Source organism: Sabethes cyaneus, chromosome 2, assembly GCF_943734655.1.
Source record: "Sabethes cyaneus chromosome 2, idSabCyanKW18_F2, whole genome shotgun sequence".
Classification (NCBI taxonomy): Eukaryota; Metazoa; Arthropoda; class Insecta; order Diptera; family Culicidae; genus Sabethes; species Sabethes cyaneus.
The window spans coordinates 12,570,418-12,593,258 of NC_071354.1; the positions used below are offsets into that span (position 1 = coordinate 12,570,418).

Sequence of the window (22,841 nt, forward strand, 5' to 3'; positions counted from 1 at the left end):
CATTTGAAAATTTTCCATAACAAATTTTGACTGATTTCATGAATTTAGTTGTTCGACAAATGAGCAAGCATAAAGTGCACTTTTCGATTTGCTAATTTCGTTAGCATGACAAATTTTTCAAGCTCTGCCATTCCATGATTTACGTAGCTGAGTCTTTTTATCGATTGTTGCTTTTGTATATAACAAGAGGTAAGCCGGTAAAGGTAGAACTGGAGATCAGCTCGAATAAAACGGGACTGTGCCACGCCCTTTTTGCGGCGTGCAGACATGTTTTAAGATTTTTCGATGGACTGCAAAAGAAATAGCCGTCCATCGATTTACCTCCCGTTATTTAATTTATCCATGCATTGTCATCAATTTCCGCGAAGTTGGAAGTCGTCCTACATGTTCTCTGTGTTCAAAAAAGGTGTCGACTACCGTGGAATTACTTCTCTATGCGCTTGCTCGAAAATCCTAAAGGCAATTATTTAAAACCATCTCTGGTTTCACGTTAAGAATTACATTTCTACCTCGCAGCATGGATTTTTTCCTGGGAGATCAGTCTCGACTAATTTGCTGGAGTTCACTTCTCTATTTTTGCGTTCAATTGACCAGCGTGATAAGGTAGATACTATTTACACTGATTTAAAGGCCGCATTCGATCGCGTCGATTACGGAATTTTGCTAGCTATGCTTGATAAGCTGGGTATTTCAGCAGACCTAACTGCGCGGCTTAATTCTTATTTACGAGACCGCAGAATGGCTGTCAAATTGGCAACATCTCTATCATGTTGGTTTCGAAACAATTCTGGGGTACCTCAAGGTAGCACTCTAGGACCTCTATTGTTCTCTTTGTTCATTAACGACGTATCCCGACCATTACCACCTGGCACAAGATTACTCTATGCAGATTATGCCAAAATCTACTCGGTTATTCGTAATACTGATGATTGTATGAGGCTTCAAGGACTGATAAATCTGTTTGTTGAATGGTGCAAATGCAATTGTATGGCTGTGAGTATTCCAAAATGTACCGTCATTAGTTTCTCCCGAAAGAAGCACAAGTAATTACTGCATTGATAATCAAACACTGCAACGAAGCGATAGAGTTACTGATCTCGGAGTTGTATTAGATGAGCTACTAACGTTTAGATAACATTACAACATGATAATCAACAAAGTTAATCGACAACTGGGAATGATATTGAAGATTGGTAGAGTTTCATGAGCCTGGCACTTTTCGCTCTTTGTACTGCTCGCTGGTACGCTGCGAAACCAGCTGCGCAGTCTGGGATCCCCAGTTTGACAGTTGGTCTCGTCGTATCGAAAAAATACAGAAACGTTTTGTTCGAAGAATATGCCATATGCTACCATGGAGGAATCCTGAGAACTTGCCATCGTATGAGAACCTGTGTATGTTAATTGGCATAACTTCGCTTAAAGAACGGCGGAAAGACGTCGTCGCTAATACGGCACAAAAGATTTTGATGGGAACATACGACAGCCCCGCCATACTATCTTCGCTCCTGCTGCACTGTCCACTACGTCCTCAACGACATCAATAATTGCTACGTGTAGGACCGTAACCGCCGTAGGCAGACCATTGATTTTTAATTTATGGACCAATGTTTTTAATTATATGAAATTTGTGATGATTGTTATGCATTTTATGTATTTTTAGTTGATGAGATGATTTAATGTAAACTTATGAAAAGATGCTGGGTTTTTATGCCATTTTGAGAATGCGTTTATGGCAACTCAAGATGACTTTTCCCAGCCATATATTTCATTAAGACCTTGAGTCGGATGGAATTATTAAAAAATAAACAAATAAACAAATGAACAATCAAGTATACCAAAGCAACGGTTAATGAAAACGTTCGGCTACGTAAGTAACAAAATGGAATAACTTGAAAAATGGGACGGACAAAAATTATACTTGAAATGTGTTGAAATAAAACACTCCACAGTGCTGTCAGTTGCTGTAAAGCATGTCAATACAAACCAACGGAATAGCGCAGAAAACCGAAAAAAAGCAACCAAAAGAGAAAAAAGCGCACCATCCCGGTTGGCTTACAACAAACTACAAGTCGTGCTATTCTTCAGTTCTCGGTAGATCACTAAAAAGGAAAATTAGTTAGATAATACTACATTATTTTCAATTTTTCAATAGAGCGCACTTAAGCAACAATAGTTTTCTTTATTTGGATCGATGCGTAGAAAATTTTCCAATCGATTGGTGTAAAAATATTGAAAATCCTTTTGGAAATTCCCAAATTATTAGCGTTCAAAACTTAACTACTTTTGAAATTAGATTTTTTGGAATGACACTACCTTCTAGCAGCAAGACCTAGTCTTACTTCAAAAGTCGGAAGACGTAGAATTGAAGACGTTACTCATTGAAGATCCGAGTCATATACAAGAGAAGCTTGCCTAATCATGAGAAGTGACACAGAAAGCAGCTTCTGTGCGATTGACATTCATGAGAATGACTGAAAAAACAAGCCAAGTAGGTGCGATATGAAGTGAAACCGAGAGACGTTGAAAGGAGATTACTGACTTGTGACACAAGAGATACAAACGCAACAAAAAAAGATTTTTTTACATGGAAATGTGACTAGGAATGAGAAACGGTGATTCCATTACAGGCGATCGGTAATGTAGAAATGTTTTACAAGATAAACGGCCAAAATACGCGAAAAGACATAACAAATTATTTTGCTGCATAGTAAAAAAAAGTATTAGGAAACCTCAAGTAGGATATTTTACCGCACCCTCCGTATTCACCAGATATTGCTTCTTCTGATTTCTATTTTTCCGACGGATGCAGCACAACTTAACAGATTCATTAGAAGCTTATCTCTAATATATGTAAGATCCAAGACAATTTTTGAGATAAAACCCAGCTGACGGGTGACTTTCGATATCAAAGCGGCATGGTGTAAGTGAAAAGTGAGCTTAGAGTCGAGAACATCACGTGATACCTTATCACCTCACGCTTGGTAACGACAGTTCTTCGGACAACTACCAACAAAATCATTCACAAAGCTTGCAGACAACGACAATCTTCCATGTATCGAACTTCTAAATAAAATTCTAAATTCTAAATAAAAATCTAAATCAAATCAGCGTATGATAATCTGCAACCAGATGATAGTGCAAGAGTGATGTCGTTGAAGAACAGCCTGAATAATAAGGGCCCATGTTGCTTCTTTGCGGTACTCCTGAATTATTGGTAATCTGCGCAGATATATGCATCGAGCTTAACGCGTAAAATTCTACTGTGTAGATATGAACTTGACCATTCAGCAAATCGACAGGAGACTACAAATTACAAACGGATTTTAAATCAGTGTAAATTACATCATTTTGCGTTTTCCATTTTCGATAAAGTAAACTTCAGTAAGTTAGTACAAACAGGGCGAGCCGCAACGAATCTACTAGTACACTCATTCTGTGGAAAAATTGAGCAAAAATATAAAGCCACAAAGCCGGCTGTTATAGTGTGTGATTAGTGCTACGATCCAAGGTTCACTGGAAGGCCGGAAAGTAACATAGACGAAAATAGAATACGTCAGATACGTTTCAAGCCCTGGTCACAAGACATGCTGGACACGATGCCGAAGACGGATGCACATGAGTTTGGACGGAAAAAGGGCCAAGTGGATACAAGAGCGAATGAAATACACACTTAACAAAAAGCACCGAATTCGGTAAAATTTTACCGAAATCTAAACAGCTGAACGTTCGGTAAAAATTTCGATGGTGCCAAACGACGTTTACAGATCATTAGTAATGTTTGGTGCAATAAAAAAATTCGGTAAATTTTACCGAATTGTTTAAGTGTGTAATAACTAAATTCGGAAGCACGATGTCGATCTTTGTTTTGAAGGTATTTATAGGAAGGTTAAGACCACTGCGACCATTATTTTGAAGTTTGTACTGTGATATATTTTTGAACCATATGAACCATTTTACGTGTCATGCCTGTTTGAGTAATTTGGCATCAAAAACGAGATATTAGCTTATTGTGCAGTTTGGCATCAACCGGATTATTCCGGATTGAGACGAATTTATACACACATGGCAGTTTCGTCATTAAATAGAGCGTCAAAATCGTGTACTTATCTTGTAATCAAGAAAAATGTACATGATTTCTGACAGTGCATCCTCCAGATCAAGAAAAGGTCATTTTTCGCTGGTTGCTTTTAGTAGTAATCTGATTTACTACTAATCAACCAATGTTATTTTCTTCTCAGCGACGTGTATTATCAAACCACAAAAGTTCCCCTGATGATGGATTTTGCTGATTTGAATAAAAATGAGGATTATTCCTAATAATTCTCGGGGATTTTTATCAGATAATTTACACACCTCCACGTGGATTTATAATTCCACACGATCGTTAAAAACCGGGAAACATTCTCGATCAATAATGAAATACGGTTTATCGTTGAGTACATCCCATAACAGATAAATACAGCAAAACCGATATCGAAATTTATTTAACGATAATCATCGAAACTACACGGGATTCCCAATATGAAGCACGGGAAATTGTTCGGTGTAATTTTCTGTTTAATGATTCCAATCAATTTAGCGTAGATTTGAACGGTTAGCCCGCAACATAACGCACATTAGAACAATTTTTGGCAGAATCACCGAGTTAATAGTATGATTGCACTCTCCGTTTAACACCTGCCGGTATTGCTAGAGATGAGATATAAACCGTTTGACATATCACCAACGGTACTGAAAATTTCATCTCCAACAAAATTGACTATACATGTATGTAACTGATGTTACCGCCTCACCTCGAAAGCAGATGGAAATCGGTAGCTTACACTTTTCTCTTTTCGAGTACATTTTCTGAACAACTGGTCAAACACGATTTACAGAACTGAAACGATGGTTTCTTCTATTTATCAATATAACTGCTCTCCCCATTCTGAGAAGTTTCAAATAAAATCCAATAATAAAGTGATTTGTTCTTCTACTCTCAATTTCAGTTCTGTAATGAGGCATGCATCCGTCTGGGTGTGCATCCTAACCTTCTACAACCTGCAGTCGTCCTCGTTGGCCGCAATCGTACCGCCGCCCTGGAGCGATCCGAACAAGAACCCGTGCGCCAGTCAACCGGGCGGTTGGCAGCTGCTGTACTGGCCACCGCTTAAGAAATGCTTCAAAATCTTCCAGATGGGCTACCCGTGCCCGGAAACGATGGAACTGAGCCCGGTCGGGGTGGGCGCTACGGCGCACGGATCGACGGCCGAATGCCGCTGTCCACCGGGAACGGCACAGTACCCGCTGACGAAGCGATGCCATCGATTGTTCGAGCGAGGACCGTGCGATTTTGGGCAGTACTTTGCACCGTTCGCGGACCCCGAAGTGAAGAGTGCCATGTACTAAACAACACTCAAATGGATCTGAAAAATACTTTAACTGATCTACTTGTATTTGTTTTAGACCTAGACAGCGTTGGGGAACTTGCAAACCGACGGAAATTTGTGAAACCGGTATGATATTTTGGCCACAAGACAATAAATGCTACCAGCTTCATACCAAAGGACCCTGTCCAAAGGGAAAGCTAGTCAGTATGGATAACGATGGAATAGCTAAGTGCAAGGTAAACAAACGTTACTAAATGGAACAATTTTCACCGAAAGTTTTTCGATTTCAGTGTGAACGGGAAGGCGAGCTCGGTAATTACTTTCACGACGAAACGGAAACATGTCATGAATTTTTCAGCAAAGGACCCTGTTTGCGAAGTGGCGAACTATTTTTACCCTCGAAAAAATGTGCTTGTCATCAGCGGCTCCCACATTTTCACAATGAAACTAACCAGTGTTACGAAATAGGAACCATAGGACCATGTCCTATTGGACACACGTATATTATAGCGGACAAAAGAGGTCAGCAGGAGGTCACTGCCATGCGAGCGGAATGTCGATGCAAGGACAACTATGTTCTTTGGAAGGATGGTTACTGCTACAAACTGTACACTCAAGGACCCTGCGAAAGCGGATCGTTTCTGGTAGCCTCGAACACATGCATTGCAAACCCCTGTGAAAAGGGTCGACTATATTTTCCCAAAGAGAAAACATGCTATCGGATAGGCTCGCAAGGTCCGTGCAGCTTACAGCAGGTGGTAATATTCGATTTCACCACCCGACCGTCACTGGACGGCATTTCTTACAACGGAATTTGTGGATGTTCCGGAGTGATTCATAATCTAGATCAAACTTGCTCGGAAGACGAAGTTCCTAAAAGTGCCTGCGATAGCACGCCCGACATGGTGGAGATCAATCGGCAGTGCTACAAACTGTACTCCCGTGGCCCGTGCGGTCCGGGTCAATGGTTGGAACCGAAGAAGGGTTCCGTTAAAATTCGAGCAGCCACCTGCATTTGTCGGCCAGGTTATACGCCATACGAGGCTCCACTTCAGAACGGAGTTATTGGCTGTCAACCGCCAGCCGTCGGACTTGCCAGGTATTTGAACGGAAATCGACTATTGTCCATCAGGATTGGGAACTTCACGTTAACCATACCCAAGATTTAGACTAGCGCTAACCGAATGCTCTCCCCCTCCTCTAACATCAATCAGCATGCGATTCGATGTTAATAGCATGAACTACTTATCTTAGATCGTTGTTGGTATATTATGGTTAGATAGTTGCACCTTAATTCAGTAACAGAACCGAACAGATTTGTTTTCCCTTCTACAGGTGGTTTATGAGTTTGTTAGGATTCGGACCAGCGGAAACGGAAGAATACTAAGTTACCAAAAATACACGAAACAGTGCGGTGAACAGGACGCAACGAGACATTCACGGTAATTTATTACAGGAGAAACATTGGACATATCATAACCAATCGGCATGGCTGCCAGAAAGCGAAAATAGGTAATAAATATTGTGATTGTGCCATAGTTATGAGAACGCAGTAAAGTATGTCTAGCTAGCCCTAAGATAATATTCGTAACTATCAACGCCGACTGAATAGAATAATAACACATAGGAAATAAATTACAAATAAATTACAAAATAAACATGCTTTACTTACTCGAGTTTCTTCTGCAACCGATCGATGGTGTCCCGCATTTCGGATTTGCTTGACTTTAGTTTACTCAATTCATTTTCAACGGTGAACAGTTTTTCCGTTTTCCTATCCAGCTCCATCTGCCGAGATCACAAATAATTAGAAACAAATACAATCCCCTAAAAACGCTACGAAACTTACCAACAGCTTATCATTCTCACGCTGCAGCGACGCATTGGAAGCTTTCAGTACGCTAATATCACCCTTCAACTTTCCGAGATCCTTGTTGGCACTCTCAATGGTGCCATCAACCTTTGAAAGCCTCGCCTCCGCACATCCTAGCTGATTCTCCGAACACAACAACCGATTTTGTTGCTGCGTCAGTGCCCGTTCCGTTTGCTCCTGTAGGATTCGCAGCTGTGAATGCGACACACGTAACTTACTGAAATCATCCTCCACTTGTTTCAGCCGTTCATGTAGTTCTCGGCTTTCCTCCTGCAGGAGGTGAATCGTCGTTTGGGAAGAACTCTGTCCGCAGAGCATGTCCCGTTTGGCAGCCTCCAGCTTTGCAATCTGCGAGCTGTAACCAACTATTGCTTCCTCGTGTTTGGCTTGTTGTTCTTTCTGAGTTTTGGTAGCCAGTTGAAGCTTGTTTCTCAGTGAATCTCGCTCGATTTCCAGCTGTTGCACCTCGCGCTTGGCTGCATCCCGTTCCCGTTCCACACGGTGGAACGCGGATTGAACCGAAAGGGAAGACTGAGCAGATGCAAGCGAGTCTGCCGTTTTGGTGGGACGTCCTATGCTGGTCGCGGAGGATTTTTTCAACAAATGCAATTCACTTTCCAATTGAGCTATTCGACAGTCCTTATCGGCTGTCAGTTTTGAAATGGTTTCACGAAGTTGTTTGACTTCGATATTTAGGAAATCTCGATCGGACTTAACATTTTTCAATGATTCTTCCAGTAACAGGGTTTTCTCTCGTTGCTCCGAAAGTTCAGCATCATCTTGATTGTTCTCTTGACCGTAAGCGATCTGATTGGATAGCTTAAGTTTCAGTTTGGAATATTTGTTTTTGATCTTTTCATAATCATTCAAAAATGTTTGCTCTCTTTGTTTAGACTCATTCAGCTGTTTATATAAGGCACGTTTTTCCTCGTTTGCCTGTTTTAAAGCAGTTTGTAGTGTGGAATCCAGCGAACAAGCCGACGCCGAAGAGCTGCTAGGAACTAGACCCGAGGACCTTGCCTCCAAAATTGTTTCCAGTTCTTTGATTTTCATGTTGGATTGATGCAACTTGATTTGCAAATCCGAATTCTGTCGATCCCTGTCCAAAATGTTCAAATTAGCTTCCGATTCGACGTTCAGCGCGACATTTTCGATTTCCTTCAGCTCCTGTTCGAGCCGCTTGTTACGTTCGGAAAGTTTCTGAATCTTTTTGCTGGCGTTCTGCTGACTCTCCAGCGCACTGGCCAGCTTGTTCTGCACGGATGCCTTTTCGTGTTGCAGCTTTTCGACGTCTTCTGCCAGTGTGTTGACGCTGCGATAGCAGCAATCCTTGGCCAGAGCAACTGATGGCCGACCACCGGCAAACAGCGCTCCGAGGCGTTGTATCTCGCGGTCTCGGTAATCGATCTAACGGAACAGAAAGAGAATAAAATAGTGTTCAACTGAGAAACTGTTTGAATACAACGACATCTTCTTAGATTAATTTGGGCATTATCAAAAACCCTCATAAGTTAGTCTTTTTATCAACCTTCATTATGATTGCCGCCTAAGGTGATGTTGTATGATTCATAAATATCATCTTTATGTACGATTAGAATTAACGCAACAATTCAAGTTCTATTTTCAACCGTTCGATACCAGTATTGGGCAGTCCATCAATTTTAAATAAACAAATTAAAAGTGTGCCCTACTGCCAACTCTCGAACTAAGATTTATTAACCGATCCATATGAAGCATGGTTACGGTAAATTCCATTCAGCGGAACTACTAGTACAATGTTACAAGTTGAAGGGCTTGTTATCAATTCAACTAGACGAAACGTGCGTGAACGTTACGCGCTAGTTCAGTATGAACTAGTCATTCCAAGGTAGAACAACCCGGTTTCTGAATAGAATGTTTCAATACAAGCAATTATCTCGGGTCGAAGTAGAACGTTTCGAAACTCCCTATAACGAAAATTTTCTCGAAATTCACCTAGTCGATCGGTCGGTTGATCCCACCGCCGGTGACGGTGGGTCAGCATGGCAGCCTGTGCACTGTGTGATGCCCGCTAGATACTGTCAATTTGCGGAACGAATTCGGAATCTAACGGTATATGAAGATGATGTCTGGATCGTAACGTTTCCGAAAGCTGGTACTACCTGGGCTCAGGAGATGCTGTGGTTGATTGATCATAATCTAGACTACAAAACTGCGACAGCTGTTGATTTGCAACAGCGATCGATATTCTTAGAGTAAGTACAAATGGTAGTTAGAATTCGATGACAATTCAAACCTTTAATGATTCAAACGCTAGGGTATTCGGCTTCGTAACCAACATCGACCTACCAGACAGCATCACATTGGTAGAAGAAATGCCTCGCCCACGACATATTAAAACTCACCTCCCGCTAGCTCTCTTACCAAGGGAGTTATGGACAATCAACCCAAAAATAGTGTACGTCGCCCGGAATCCAAAGGATGTTACGACATCATTTATGCATCACTATCGACATCTGCATGGGTTCAAAGGTCTGAAGCAGGACTTCCTCGACGGTATTCTACAGGATCGAATTATCTACTGCCCGCAAGTTAAGCACGCAACCGAATTTTGGCGCGTAGCCAACCATCGCAGGCACGTATTATTTTTGCACTTCGAAGACATGAAGAGGAACCTTTCCGCCGTTCTGAGGCAGGTTTGTGCGTTTATGGGAAAAACTTACAGTAAGAAACAGCTGGCTCACTTGGAAGAACATCTTTCGTTCGAAAAGATGAAAAGTTAGTACTTTATTTGATTTAAAACCATTCCAGCCATAAATTGTTGTTCTATAAATTCTAGACAATAAATCAGCAAACAATCAAGCTTTAGTCATTCAATTTTCAGCAGCGATAGGGAAAAATTCCAACCAATTCACGTAAGTGACGATTTGTATTAACCGGAAAAAGTATTGTAATACTCGTACCAGTTACCTATATTTAGATTTATGCGCAAAGGACAGATTGGAGCTTACCGCAATGAGCTACCGGAGGATTTTTCTACAAAATTTGATGAATTAATTAGCGTGCAGCTTTCGGATACAGATTTTCGATATAGGGAATAAAATAGAACACTTTTTCTCGGATTCGACAACTATGCTGTTGCCGGAATAAATTCTCAGAAGCCCTGATTGAAAGTTTAAATCAATGGAGAAAAGTAATAAAAGTGCAATTTCACAATACCTCTGATACTTTGTATGCTTAACATTAGAATTATTCATTCATTTATTTTTACATAAGAAAAGTATTCGAAACTAATTGGACACCCAAAATAGGTAGCAATTTTTTCTTTAAGTCCGATTATCTTCAAACTTTGTATGGGACCAAGTTTCATTCACTAGCCATTAGCAGCATTTTGTTTTTAATTCCAGCAAATGGTGCATTATTTACACTACAACCAATATATGTGCTGACATATCTATTTGAGTGACAACTGGCGCTAGTGTATATGAACGATTCAGTGATACACTAGCGCCAGCAGCAAGCTGTTGTCACTGCAAAACTAATTATCTTCAATGAGCCCAGAATGTAGGCAATAGCGAGAAGTTAGCTATCGGTCTCTCTTTTCTTGTTTTTTTATCCGTTTTTGAAAAGCATTTAATCGCCGTGCTAGCTATTTCTGCCTGTCGCATTTAAAAAACACAGACACCACTATAGAAAATGGGCTTAATTTAGCCGCAGCGACTTCATCATTTCTCGTGACTATAACTCAAATTCAGTAGCGTTTTATTAAGACCAAAATACACGCCGATATTCAGTAAATATTATTCTATCAACTGGTATAAAAATCTTGTCTCTAATAAATATAGTTTCAACGTAGTTCCTGAATATTGTTCAGGCGACCGCTTAATGGGCTGGAAATACCCACCCGTACCCTATGTCAAACAAAAAATCCGTCGGATTGTAACGCCAGCAGTCCGATTTCTTGCCTAATTTATTCAAAATTGAGAACTGGCGTGGCTGTATGTACTCCATCTCTTTCCGGTATAGCGTCATTGAGATGCTCATCGAACAGCTAGGCTGATTTATCTACTTTGGACAGGCGTTACGCGCACTCAATTTTGGACATTTTCATTTCATTTTCAAATCATCCTACTACCACTAATTGGGTCGTGATCAGTTTTCCATCATCGTCGCTACACATGTTAAGTTAGAATGGGTAGCTCTTACGAGACTGGTTTACTTTCTCGCATAACTTGCGCGTGTCATTAGCACGGAATACTTGTTCTATTTCCTCGGAATCACTGTCCTCCTCTTGGTGTTCTTTCTTCCTCAGCATCATGGTCAACCCGTTTCGTGCTCGTCAATGCTAAGATCAATTCTCCCTCGTGACTATACTCAGATAGTCGTTACAAGCTTTTTTCCTCTCCATTGCTGGCTGATATTCCCCGCTGACAGTGCGCGTTGTCAAAACTTTAATTGAAGAAACAGCCTTTTATTCACAACAGACACATCCTCTCTTTGGTTACCTTCTAAGATCACGCGATCAATGTATTTATATAGGTTGCATTACCTTGATGGTTGGTAAATGGTTGTATAACGCGTAAAACAGACCCCATTGTGGTCCCTAGCCTCTTATATAGCAACTCCTACCCCTACCTCCACGTGGTATCAGCTGGAATACGAGCAACCTTAGCGGAGATCGGGTAACCAACCCCGGTGGAAGCTAAGGTCGTATACCAACAGGGGAGGAGGCACAGTATGTCTCGGCACTGCAAGATGGCAGCCCCATCACGAGACTCGGTAGCGTAAGCCCTAGTACGGCTACCTATCTAAACAAAAAAAAACTTACAACAAGAGTCAAGAAATATCTTCTCGGAATATTCGGCATGGACCAAGGCGGCGAAATGAGGACATGGAATGGAGACTTGGTACCTGGAATTGCAGATCGCTAAATTTCGTTAGTGGCGACAGGGTGCTGCTCGATCAGCTAGAACCCCGAAAGTTTGACATCGTGGCACTGCAGGCGATCTGTCGCAAGGGCGAGAAGGTGTGGAGGATCCGTGGCGGCAGAGCCCGATTTTTCCAGAGTGGTGGAACGACCAACGAGCTGGGAACGGGCTTCGTAGTGTTGGGCAAAATGCAGGATCGCGTAATGGATTGGAAAGCGATCAACGAGAGGATGTGCATGTTGAGGATAAAAGGCCGTTTCTTCAATTGCCCACACGAAGGTAGACCCGACGACGAGAAGGAAGGGTTCTATGCGCAGCTGGAGGCAACATACGACAGCTGCCAACACGGGACGTCAAGATCGTCATCGGGGATATGAACGCCCAAATCGGCAGGGAAGCAATGTATAGACCGGTGATCGGGCCCCAAAGCCTGCACACCAACACGAACGATAACAGCCAGCGATGCATCAATTTTGCGGCTTCCCGAGGTTTGGTGATCAAAAGCACCTACTTTCCTCACAAAGATATCCACAAGGCCACCTGGAGATCACCTGACCAACGAACCAAATCGACCATATTCTCATCGAGGGCCGGTTTTTCTCGAGCATCACCAACGTACGCTCCCTACGGAGTGCGGATAAGCTGGAAATCGAGCCTACTTTTCCCTTCGCAAGACGTTTCGATCAAGGAGCATACGCCGCCGCACAAAGCTGACGATGTACAAAACGCTCATCAGACCGGTAGTCTTCTTCGGACTTGAGACTGTAACTTTACTTACGGAAGGCATACGTGCACTTGCCGTTTTTGAACGAAAGGTGTTGCGGACTATTTTTGACGGAGTACAGACGGAAAGCGGAGAGTGGCGGAGACGTATGAATAACGTTGTTTTAGGCCGTCCGCTCCGGATCAGAGCCGCTCCTAAAATGTAGCTTCCTCACTACATTGAGGAAACGATATTCCACTTTGCAATAGAACCATCTTCAGGAGCCACTTCTGATATGGGGGCAGACACTCAAGGCTGGCAAAGTTGTTCTAGGATGTTTTCAGAAAATCAATGTGCATTTCTATAGGTTTCATCGAGGTAATATAGAATTCAGCATAAAGTAAGGGACATCGAATTGCCTGATTCTTCTAAAATTCGAACCCACGACCTCTCGCTTGTCAAAGCAGACTCGGTAACCTTGCGGCTACGGAGTCCTCAATGCAACGCTTGCAATACTTGTTAAACTTTTTGGCCAATTTTAACCTCTACTTTCTAATGTCATCAGAGGTGTCGAGCAGTGAACAGCTGAAGCTGCTAGGAATCTGTTTTAAAGTCTTATTATCCATAATGCAGTAATACGGCATTGTCAACATCTGGGTGTAAAGCCTCCGTGCACAAGATATCCACTGTCCATTGTATTGTGCCGTTCATCGCTACTCGGTGCCTTTCGGACTTTGGACGTGTGTAGTCCTTCACGTTTCATTTTGGCTATTTTTGGCATACCAATCGATAGTTAAATGGTATTTATAATGATTTATAACACGGCACGTTAAAAGAGATCCAGATTTTCGAGTTACGTGCGTAAAATGTGTTGGCACCGTGGCTATTCTTCCGGGTCCATCATATTGAACTAATTTTACTCCAAATTTCAACAGAAAATACCCAGAGAGTAGAAAGTTACAGCCATTTGAAAATGATCTTGCAAACTTCTCAGTATCGGGACAACAGGTTGAGCAGATGGCAGCCTTCCAATATCTCAATATCTCTGCAGAGACAACACAAAAACTGCAGGTATTTATTAATCTCTGCCAGCGATATATTCGTGCCTGGTGGCCTGCCAACTAGATATCCAACGAGGAACTCTATCGTCGATGTTAAAAACAGTCGATAGCAACAGAAACTTATGAACGTATGTGGAAGAGGATCGGACACCTCTTGAGGAGAGAAGCGAACGAGATCTGCAGAGAAGTACTCGACTGGAATCCGGCAGGATAATTAAGAAGAGGCTCATGACCACGCAGCTTAGCCAGCGACATTCGAGTTGCTGATGAGAGCCTATCCTGGCGGCGGGTAATCGTCTGCTTTGTCCAACCGAACCGGCGGACATGGACCAATATGTAAGTAAAATTTGAAAATGATGCAATTTGCTTCCGGAAACCCTTTACTTTACTTTACTAGGCTTGACAAGCTCTTTTTACTTTAAATTTTTCTCTTTTGACTACACCGCTTCAGTTTAGCAGAATTTGAAAAAGGGATGTATGGGATATTTGTAGAGTTAGTTATTATCTAACAATATTGCTATAGTGAGCATAGCTCCTATTTATTTATTTTTTGCTCTTTTTGCTACCAACGAATAGTACGGTTATATCAAGGTTAATACAAAACGTTTACAGCCGTCATGACTCGTTCAGCAATATTGTAAATAATAACTATAAATCAAAGCTAAAATAGCATGCCAAAGCCTGTACTCTACTCTACCAAAGATCGTTCGTAGCACCTTCCGTTCGAACATGGTAAGGAAGCTTATCTGTTATCCGTGGTCATCGGCGATCTCAAGTACAGAACCCATCAATCACTTCTAGCTCGTTGCCGTCAACAGCCACATGTTCCCCTCCTTCAGACCTCCTTATATGTGGTCTTTGACGCCGGTTTCTGTCGAAGACATCTGCGAAACCTAAGAAATGGTTACTCTTGCTGGAAGCCGTTACAAGGGGCGTGAATTTGTGGATACGTCAAAAAAGTCAAGAAAAAAGCTGGTTTCCATGCATATAAGATTTGAAACAAATAATATAAGCATATAAGGTTTTACAAAAATGAACCAATTTTTGTTAGACGTGAACTGGTGCTCAATACTAGAGAATACGGATACTAACTTAGCGGTCCAAAATTTTACAAACGTTCTTTTATATGTTATCGATCAGTTTACTCCCAAGCAGGGACGTTAAATGTACTGGTTGGTGACAAAAATTTGAAGACTTTTACCTTTTATCTTGCCACCAGTCTTGCGACATGTTACTAGTACAGAAGCACCGAAAAGAAATGCAAGAATAACGAAAACATCTTTTGTTCTACATGTCAGACACTCTTCGATATGGGGGAAAGAGTGTCACCAGTCTTGGAGACACTTGTTTTGTATTCTCTTTTGCTGCTTTGCGTCCGTAAGCCAAACATACAGCTTTCCCCCAAACAACACGGTTTTAAATAAGAAGGTTCCCAATTCATCTTATTCTCAATCACTTCTCCATACTATTTCAACTATAACTGTAAGCAAAAAGCGGCTAATGCGTGTCATTCCTACACGACATTTTGTGTGAATGGTCGGCTAACGTATGAAAATGTTTGCTTATTATCATGTACATATTCTGGCTAGTCTCGACACTTATAAGATAGGCACTGCCGGTACAGAAACAATACAGAGCGATGGTATTGGTTGAGAGTCTGACATGGCATTGCATGCTGGTAAATGTAATAGAAAAAGTGTAACCGTTTCGGTCCCTGCTCTCAAGAGACATTTCTGCAAACACTCACATCCCACATGGTCTAACAGCACTTTAAAAAGTTATAAATCTGCTAAACGGAGGGCTCTAAGGAGATCCTCGAAACATGGAACATATCAATTTAAATGTCGCTATATTTCCCTCAATACTCGTTATAAACGACTGAACAAGAAACTGTTCCACTCGTATCAAAACCGTATGAAACAATGTCTACGTAGTAACCCCAAAAAGTTCTGGCATTACGTTAACGAGCAAAGAAATGAATCAGGTTTACCCACGACCATGATTCTCAGTGATGCGGAAGTGCAGTTTTCTCTCATGAGACATTTACCAGTCAGCAAGTTTCGCGTGCCATCTCAAATATTCTAAGCAAGGCAGCTATTGCATCCTACACTGCCATCTCAACCCAGATTATCCTGAACGCTTGCTCTACCTTGAAGAGCTCATCGAACCCTGGCCCCGACGGCATTCCATCAATAATTTTAAAAAAATGTTGCTCTACTTTATGCAGCCCATTGGCAAAAATTTTCAATATGTCCTTGTCCTTGCTTTTGGGTATTTTCTCTACCAGCTGGAATTCTGGAAGTCGTCCTACGTATTTCCGATTCATAAAAAAGGTTCAAAGCAGAACGTAGCAGAACGAATTATCGAGGGATTGCTTCGCTTTGCGCAGGTGGGAAGCTTTTCGAGCTTATAGTTCTCGGGTTCCAATCGTTTAATTTTTCCGGCTACATCGATAATACTCAACACGGTTTTATGCCCAAGCGATCAACCTGTACCAATTTGGTGTCTTACCCATTCATTATAGCCCTTTCGTTGCCGAAATATCTTCAAGTGACGCAGTCTACACCGATTTTTCAGCAGCTTTTGATAAAATAAATCATCAGATTGCAGTCGCCAAACTTCAGCAACTGGGAGTAAGCGGTAATATGCTCTGTTGGTTTAAGTCTTACCTCATTGAACGCTTCATGTCTGTCAAAGTAGGTAGCATTATCTCTTCGTCATTCCCCGTCACGTCTGGTGTGCCCCAAGGCAGTCATCTAGGGCCGTATATATTCCTCCCCTACTTGAACGATATCAATTTTGCTTTAAAATGCATGAAATCATCGTAAGCTGATGATTTTTAATTCTTTGCCGTTATCACAAATAACACAAACACTGATTTTCTGCAAACGCAGCTGGATAAATTCGCCGACTGGTGCACAACGAATAGAATGGTACTGAATGCCTCCAACTGCTCGTGCATTTCTTTTACACGCAACAAATCAATTGTTTGCTATGATTAAAAAGTCTCTGGAACATCCTTGAAAAGGGAAACATGTGTAAAAGACTTGGGAATTCTGCTCGATTCAAAATTATCTTTTAAAGAACATGTGGCCTATATTTCTGCCAAAGCCTCAAAAAATCTAAGCTTTTTATTTAGATTTACTAAGAGCTTCAACTATTCGGTGCGAACATAAGCCGACATGTTAGAAAAAGGTACCAGATACGACTGAAAGGGTCCTAAGTATTTTACTCAGCTCAGCAACCTTGAAAAATTGTTCCAATTTATGTGAATTGAACGTAATACATTTATGAAACTGCCATACAAATGGTTTGGCTTTGATCCGATAATTACAAGATAATCAATAGTAAATTAACTGTCTCTCAACATAGTTTCAAATTAATTAAATTGTCTAAACACAGTGTTTCGTTTTCGCTCTTTCAGCATGGTTCAGATTTTCTTTTTATGTAACGGGCAGATGACAATTCTCAAAATCAACAAGTGAAAAGAGCTCAAGTTCTAAATGTTAGCAAAGAGAGAATGCATGTTACTATGCTAGTCATGCGAAGAATAACCAATGATAAGATAAAGAGAAGCAGTATGCACTGGGACAACATTGATTACACGTCTTTCTATTATCGAAATGCAGTGAAACAGTACAACACTGTGATTAACCCATTGAGTACCACCCTTTTTACAGCGAACATAAAAAATTTAGAACCTTCAGGAAAGTTTTGTTTATATGAACTAAGAAAAAATTTTAGACATATCTTTTTAATTTCATCCTTATGCCCCGCAACGGTACGCTGCGAAAACGTAGGATGTCGGAACGACACGTAGATGTTCTCGCTTTCATTCAATTCGTCCACGTATTCCGAAGGTTACTAGTTAGAGTTATACTAAAAAGTAACAAGACCTGTTATATTTACACGGTTGTGATTTTGCAATTGGTAGCATCTGAATTTTAGGCAAAAATAAAAGCAAAGGATAAAAGGTCGGTTAGATTGCAATGAGCGGGTAGCGTTTTCGCAACGCCGTTGGAAGTAAATAGGTTAAAAGAATTCGGTCAGTCAATCAATTGTTCAAAGCCAATTGTTCCAATATCATTTCACTGACTCTGTGGCACAATCTTGTAAGATTATTTTTGGTGTTTTCATGAATTTTGCTAACCAAAAAAGACGACTAGTTCAAAATATAATAACATAAGTTCGATCGAAGAACTACTGTAATCTTACATAACCGTCTTGCATCTGGACACAAACACGCAACTGCACACAAAAGATGCCAAATATTTACAAATAGCAGTATCATCATGACGTTTAAAAGCCGCTAATCTGTTACGACAATTGAACGCGGCACAGATTGATACGGGCCTCCAGCAGTGTGATGGCTGAGGGGTCGGCACGCGTCTAATTGAAACCACCATATCAACTGTAAATATTGTGCGAAAGAAGCAGATAAGATTACCTCTTGCCGAAAATAACCGAACTTAAATTCTAACTCACAAAACAAATTCCCAATAAGAGTTTCTATTGAGTACCACGGTAGCATTGATTGTGTTGAATTCATCAAATCATGTTCTCTCATACGGTGATGGAATCGGAACTGGCCTGCGCCATGAAGACCGTAGTTCATACCAAGCAAGTGGAGATCTTTCGAAACGATACATCGGATCTGCCAATCGGTGAGCGTAAACTAGAACCAGCTCATTGTGTGCTAACGACAAGATACCCCCAGGTTGCGGAACGTATCCTGAATTTAACCGTTTACGAAGATGATGTATGGATCGTAACGTTTCCCAAGTGTGGAACCACTTGGACTCAGGAAATGGTGTGGCTGATTGATCATGATCTTGACTACGATGCGGCCAGCAAAACCAATCTCAATCAACGTTCCGTGTTTTTAGAGTATTCAAGATAAATTAGTGCAAAATAAAACAGCTCATTTGAGTTTTCATTCTAGAATCAGTTGGTTCTTCGAGGGACTGCCCAACGATACGATAACAGCTGTAGAAAATCTTCCCCGACCGCGGCACATCAAGTCTCATCTGCCGCTGGCGCTACTACCGAAGCAACTGTGGACAGTGAAACCCCGAATCGTTTACTGCGCTCGTAATCCGAAGGATGTTGCCGTTTCGTTTATGCATCACTATCGCCATCTGCACCGATACGAGGGTTCACAGGAAACTTTCCTCGAAGCTCTGCTAGCTGAGCAGGTGCTTTACTGCCCGCAAGTAAAGCATGTGTTGGACTTTTGGAATATTCGTCACTTGGACAATGTTTTGTTTATCCACTATGAAGACATGAAAATGGTAAGCCTGCGTTAGAAAAAAAAAACAATTACATTGTTTTGATCTTCTGTTCTAGAAAATGATGGATGTTCTTAAGAGTGTGTGTGATTTTTTCAACAAGTCCTATACTGATGAGCAGTTGAGCAAATTGGCTGAGCATCTGTCGTTTGCGGTGATGAAAAGTATACCACTGATTCATGCCGAAAATTTAGGCAAATTACAATATTCTTCAATTTTGTAGAAAACCCATCCGCGAATAACACTTTACTGCTGGAGCAGCTAGGGGCAGCTGGAGGGAAAAAAATCGAGTTTGAGTGTGTATCGTACAGGAATAGAATTGTTTTATTATTTCATAATAGCAATATTCTTACTTATAGATTTATGCGTCGTGGAGAATCTGGCTGTCACAAAGACGAACTCAAACCAGATTTAGTGAAACGATGGGAGGAGTACATTGAACAGCAGTTGCAAGGAAGTGATTTTAAATATCGCGACGTATCTTCAATTTAAACAGTGAGCAGCTTTTGGGATCAATATTTTTTTAATGATAAACTACGGCATAAGATGATTTAATTATTTGACACACAAAGCTTTTGGGTTTCGTAAATATGAAAAAAAAGTCAGCAATATACCTCCATGTGAAAATCGCGGACCCAGAAAATTTAGTTTTTTTTTGTGAAAAAGTGGAGAGGCTAAAACATATTTTCATCATTTATTTATAGTATTACTCGCACGTTTATAATATCATAAACAAGAGATTAAACAATCATAATCCTCCGTCCATGCAGTTCAATCTGTCCTAGTGATTGAAATCAAAGTCACAACCTTCGAGTTCCCGTGCAATGTAGTCATCGAATCGTTCGATAAAATCATCGCTAAGCTCGTTTTTATGATCGCCAACCTGGCCTTTCCTTATGAATCTGCCGGAGAGAAGTGCAATTCGTTCCAAATTTTTGCTCGACGTGTTAAGAAAAGTTGCGCGAAAATACTCACTCGAACTTCTCGCCACCCCTTCCGTTCATTTGCATCGCTGAGGCTACCATTTCAACGTTGTTTGTCGCCGGATTCTCTGGGGAAATGGAATTATTTCATCAATCCAAAAACCAAAAAGCAAAGTTGCAGTAGAGAAAATCAAACTTACTCTTCATTTGATCGAAGGAAAGGTGGTGACACAGTTCCGAAAGCTGTTCCTCAGAGTAGTTTTTCCCGAAGAACTGACACACTCGCGACAGCACTTCCGGCAGATCACGTTTCATTTGTTCGTAGGTTAGAAAAAGGACATTTTCCAACTGGCGAATGCGCCAGAAATCGAGCACATGCTGAACCTGTGGACAAAACATAACCTTCTCCGCCAACAGACCCTCGAGGAAGTTTTCCCTCGTTCCACGGTATCCCATGATCATCTGATAGTGATGCATGTAAGACACAGCCACGTCCTTGGGATTGCGTGACACGTAAATGATTTTTGGTTTAACCGTCCACAGTTGCTTGGGAAGCAACGCCAGCGGTAGGTGTGATTTTATGTGACGAGGACGTGGAAGGCTGGCTGTATTTGAAATGCTGTCTACTGGCAGATTGTGAGCGATGGCACCGATTCTGTTGTGTTTGATGACAAGGTTAGCACCATTCTTGATAAGTAAACTAAAACTTACTCCAGAAACACTGAACGTCGATTCAGATTGATCTGCTTGGCTGTGTCATAATCTAAATCATGATCAATCAACCAGACCATCTCCTGTGTCCATGTTGTGCCACACTTCGGAAAAGTAACGGTCCAAACATCATCCTCGAAGACCTCGAAATTCCTTACTTTATCGGCGAAATGTTGATATTTTTCCGGCAAAACACAAGGCTTAGGATTCCAGCTTTCGCCCGGGGGAAATGGACTTTCCGAAAGATCTTCCAGTTTTACTTCAACAAACGTCGGAGCTCCTGGACAGCTGAGTGATTTGGCGAACTCACTTTCTAGCGGTTTGAATGAAAACATTTTTCCGCTTTACGACTGTTTTGCCTCGTTTGTGACGGCAAACTGAGCGCAACATACATAAGCTAAACGCCCTCACGGTCTAGACGACAAACACTTTCAATTGTGGTCTTGGTGAAGGCTACCGACTAGTTTACCGCAACATTCTTCTGGGTTGACTACTGTCACAGTGTTGATTTGCTTGGCTGAGTAAATGATATCGGCTACTACCGCAACCGATTTGTGGCTTTAGTTTATTGACATTGAAATTGAATTATAGTTGATGCTTTAGATTTACTATAATGGTGAAGCAAATTTTTTCACGGCTGCTGGTAGTCATCAATTTAATTTATTTAAACAAAACTTATTTGTACCTAAAATCAATACTTACAAAAATCTTTCATCAGCAATTTTTCAACTTGTTTTAACCTTAAACACTTGGGTTTTATTTTATAAAAAACGATTTCGGTTGGCGTACTAGAGGATCGATTTTTGTGCATCATTCAAATCAGTTTAACGGGAAATTGGCAGTCATTAACTTTTCGTCGGAGAGCCCAATTTCGGAAGCAATTTTTAGGCCCAAAAGCGGGGTTCTGTTTACATAAATATATTCACTGCATTCTTCTTGCCAATCTGAACACGGCGTATATATTTTCATGAACACAATTTTTGTTTCTAACATAAAAACTGCTTTTGAAATTCGCAAAATCGATGATCTTTTTGCTGCAAAATTTTTTTATTGGCGGCAACCGTGGATGCAAAGCGATATTTGCAGTGATTGCAGCATTTGCAGTGAATACATTTAATATAAATCTAGTAAGACGCCCCTAGGCAATATGTGTAATTGTTTTACACATAGGCAAATCGTCTCTATATTTGGACAAAACTTTACTCATAACTAAACTACGCAAAGTAAAGGATTTTGGTATCACTCAAAAAAGCAAAAATGCGCAAATTATTAGGAAAATGTTTTAGTTTTACAAGGATTTCAGATATTTTCATCGACATTGTCAAGTTGGGTAAAATTCAAAGAGGAACACACCCGCTCACACATGCACGTGAATGCACTGATGCGTCTTACCCATGGAAACTTCACGTACCTGCGCAGAATTTTAGGCCGATATGATGGACGGCCGACTCTGTAAGCGCTGCTAATGGGAGACGACGATAATGATGGCATTAGGACTGAGGGACTGTGATGATACTGCTGAACGAAAGACGAACGAATTTCCAAGAGCGAGGCAAATACAAGAGGGCATGTGTACTCGAGTCTTGACCAGTCCATGTACGACGGAATTCCCTCAGGTGAAATGAAACTTCCCAAAAGTGACACAATTGATGGTTTCCAGGCTTCGATCACGAAGTGTAACGTATTATTGAGTACACCAGTAACTTAAGTGGTAATTGACGACGTTTAGCAAACGCGATACTTCCGACGATGGAGTCTCTTTTTGACAGCTCTGCCATCCCGACATTTTTTTCTGTTCTTACATACCAACCACAGCTGTAGCGAGCATGACAGTTCTGGCGCGGTTCTTCGCATTCGCCAATGCGACGAAAAACTCATTGGGCGCGGCTGTTCGTTCAAACCCTCGCAAATTTGCCCATCAATCCATATATTAAATTTAATCAATAGTGTTTGTTAGACAGCCGAGGGCATATCCTGCATATCCCGTGATGGAGATCTGAGTCGAT

General features: G+C 41.2%; 4 protein-coding genes across 5 annotated transcripts in view; 2 read left to right on the top strand and 2 right to left on the bottom strand.

The window, feature by feature from the left end:
* The window catches only part of LOC128738400 (uncharacterized), a 40,228-nt gene extending 33,218 nt beyond the window's left edge, over window positions 1-7,010 (top strand). The window contains exons 2-5 of one of the 2 annotated variants that reach the window (XR_008412103.1): window positions 4,989-5,381; window positions 5,446-5,605; window positions 5,660-6,643; window positions 6,705-7,010. Coding sequence is in view for 1 of the 2 variants with exons in the window: in XM_053833496.1 (XP_053689471.1) it covers window positions 4,996-5,381; window positions 5,446-5,605; window positions 5,660-6,538 (1,425 nt within the window). In the remaining variant the exon portion in view is untranslated. Of the gene's footprint in view, window positions 1-4,988; window positions 5,382-5,445; window positions 5,606-5,659 lie in introns of both variants that reach the window. The other variant, XM_053833496.1, reaches the window with a different exon arrangement.
* The window catches only part of LOC128733883 (centrosomal protein of 135 kDa), an 81,969-nt gene that overhangs the window by 45,499 nt on the left and 13,629 nt on the right, over window positions 1-22,841 (bottom strand). The window contains exons 4-5 of the mRNA XM_053827732.1: window positions 7,219-8,649; window positions 7,042-7,157 (exon numbers count right to left, since the gene is read on the bottom strand). Of these exons, the coding sequence (XP_053683707.1) occupies window positions 7,042-7,157; window positions 7,219-8,649 (1,547 nt within the window). The remainder of the gene's footprint in view (window positions 1-7,041; window positions 7,158-7,218; window positions 8,650-22,841) is intronic.
* Window positions 9,136-10,322, top strand: LOC128738403 (luciferin sulfotransferase-like). Its single transcript, XM_053833498.1, has 4 exons — window positions 9,136-9,476; window positions 9,539-9,999; window positions 10,061-10,136; window positions 10,202-10,322. The coding sequence occupies exons 1-4, from the start codon at window positions 9,136-9,138 to the stop codon at window positions 10,320-10,322; spliced, it is 999 nt and encodes a 332-aa protein (XP_053689473.1).
* On the bottom strand, window positions 19,983-21,170 carry LOC128738402 (luciferin sulfotransferase-like). The gene is made up of 4 exons (XM_053833497.1): window positions 20,836-21,170; window positions 20,325-20,779; window positions 20,177-20,252; window positions 19,983-20,103 (listed from the first exon to the last, which is right to left on the bottom strand). The coding sequence occupies exons 1-4, from the start codon at window positions 21,168-21,170 to the stop codon at window positions 19,983-19,985; spliced, it is 987 nt and encodes a 328-aa protein (XP_053689472.1).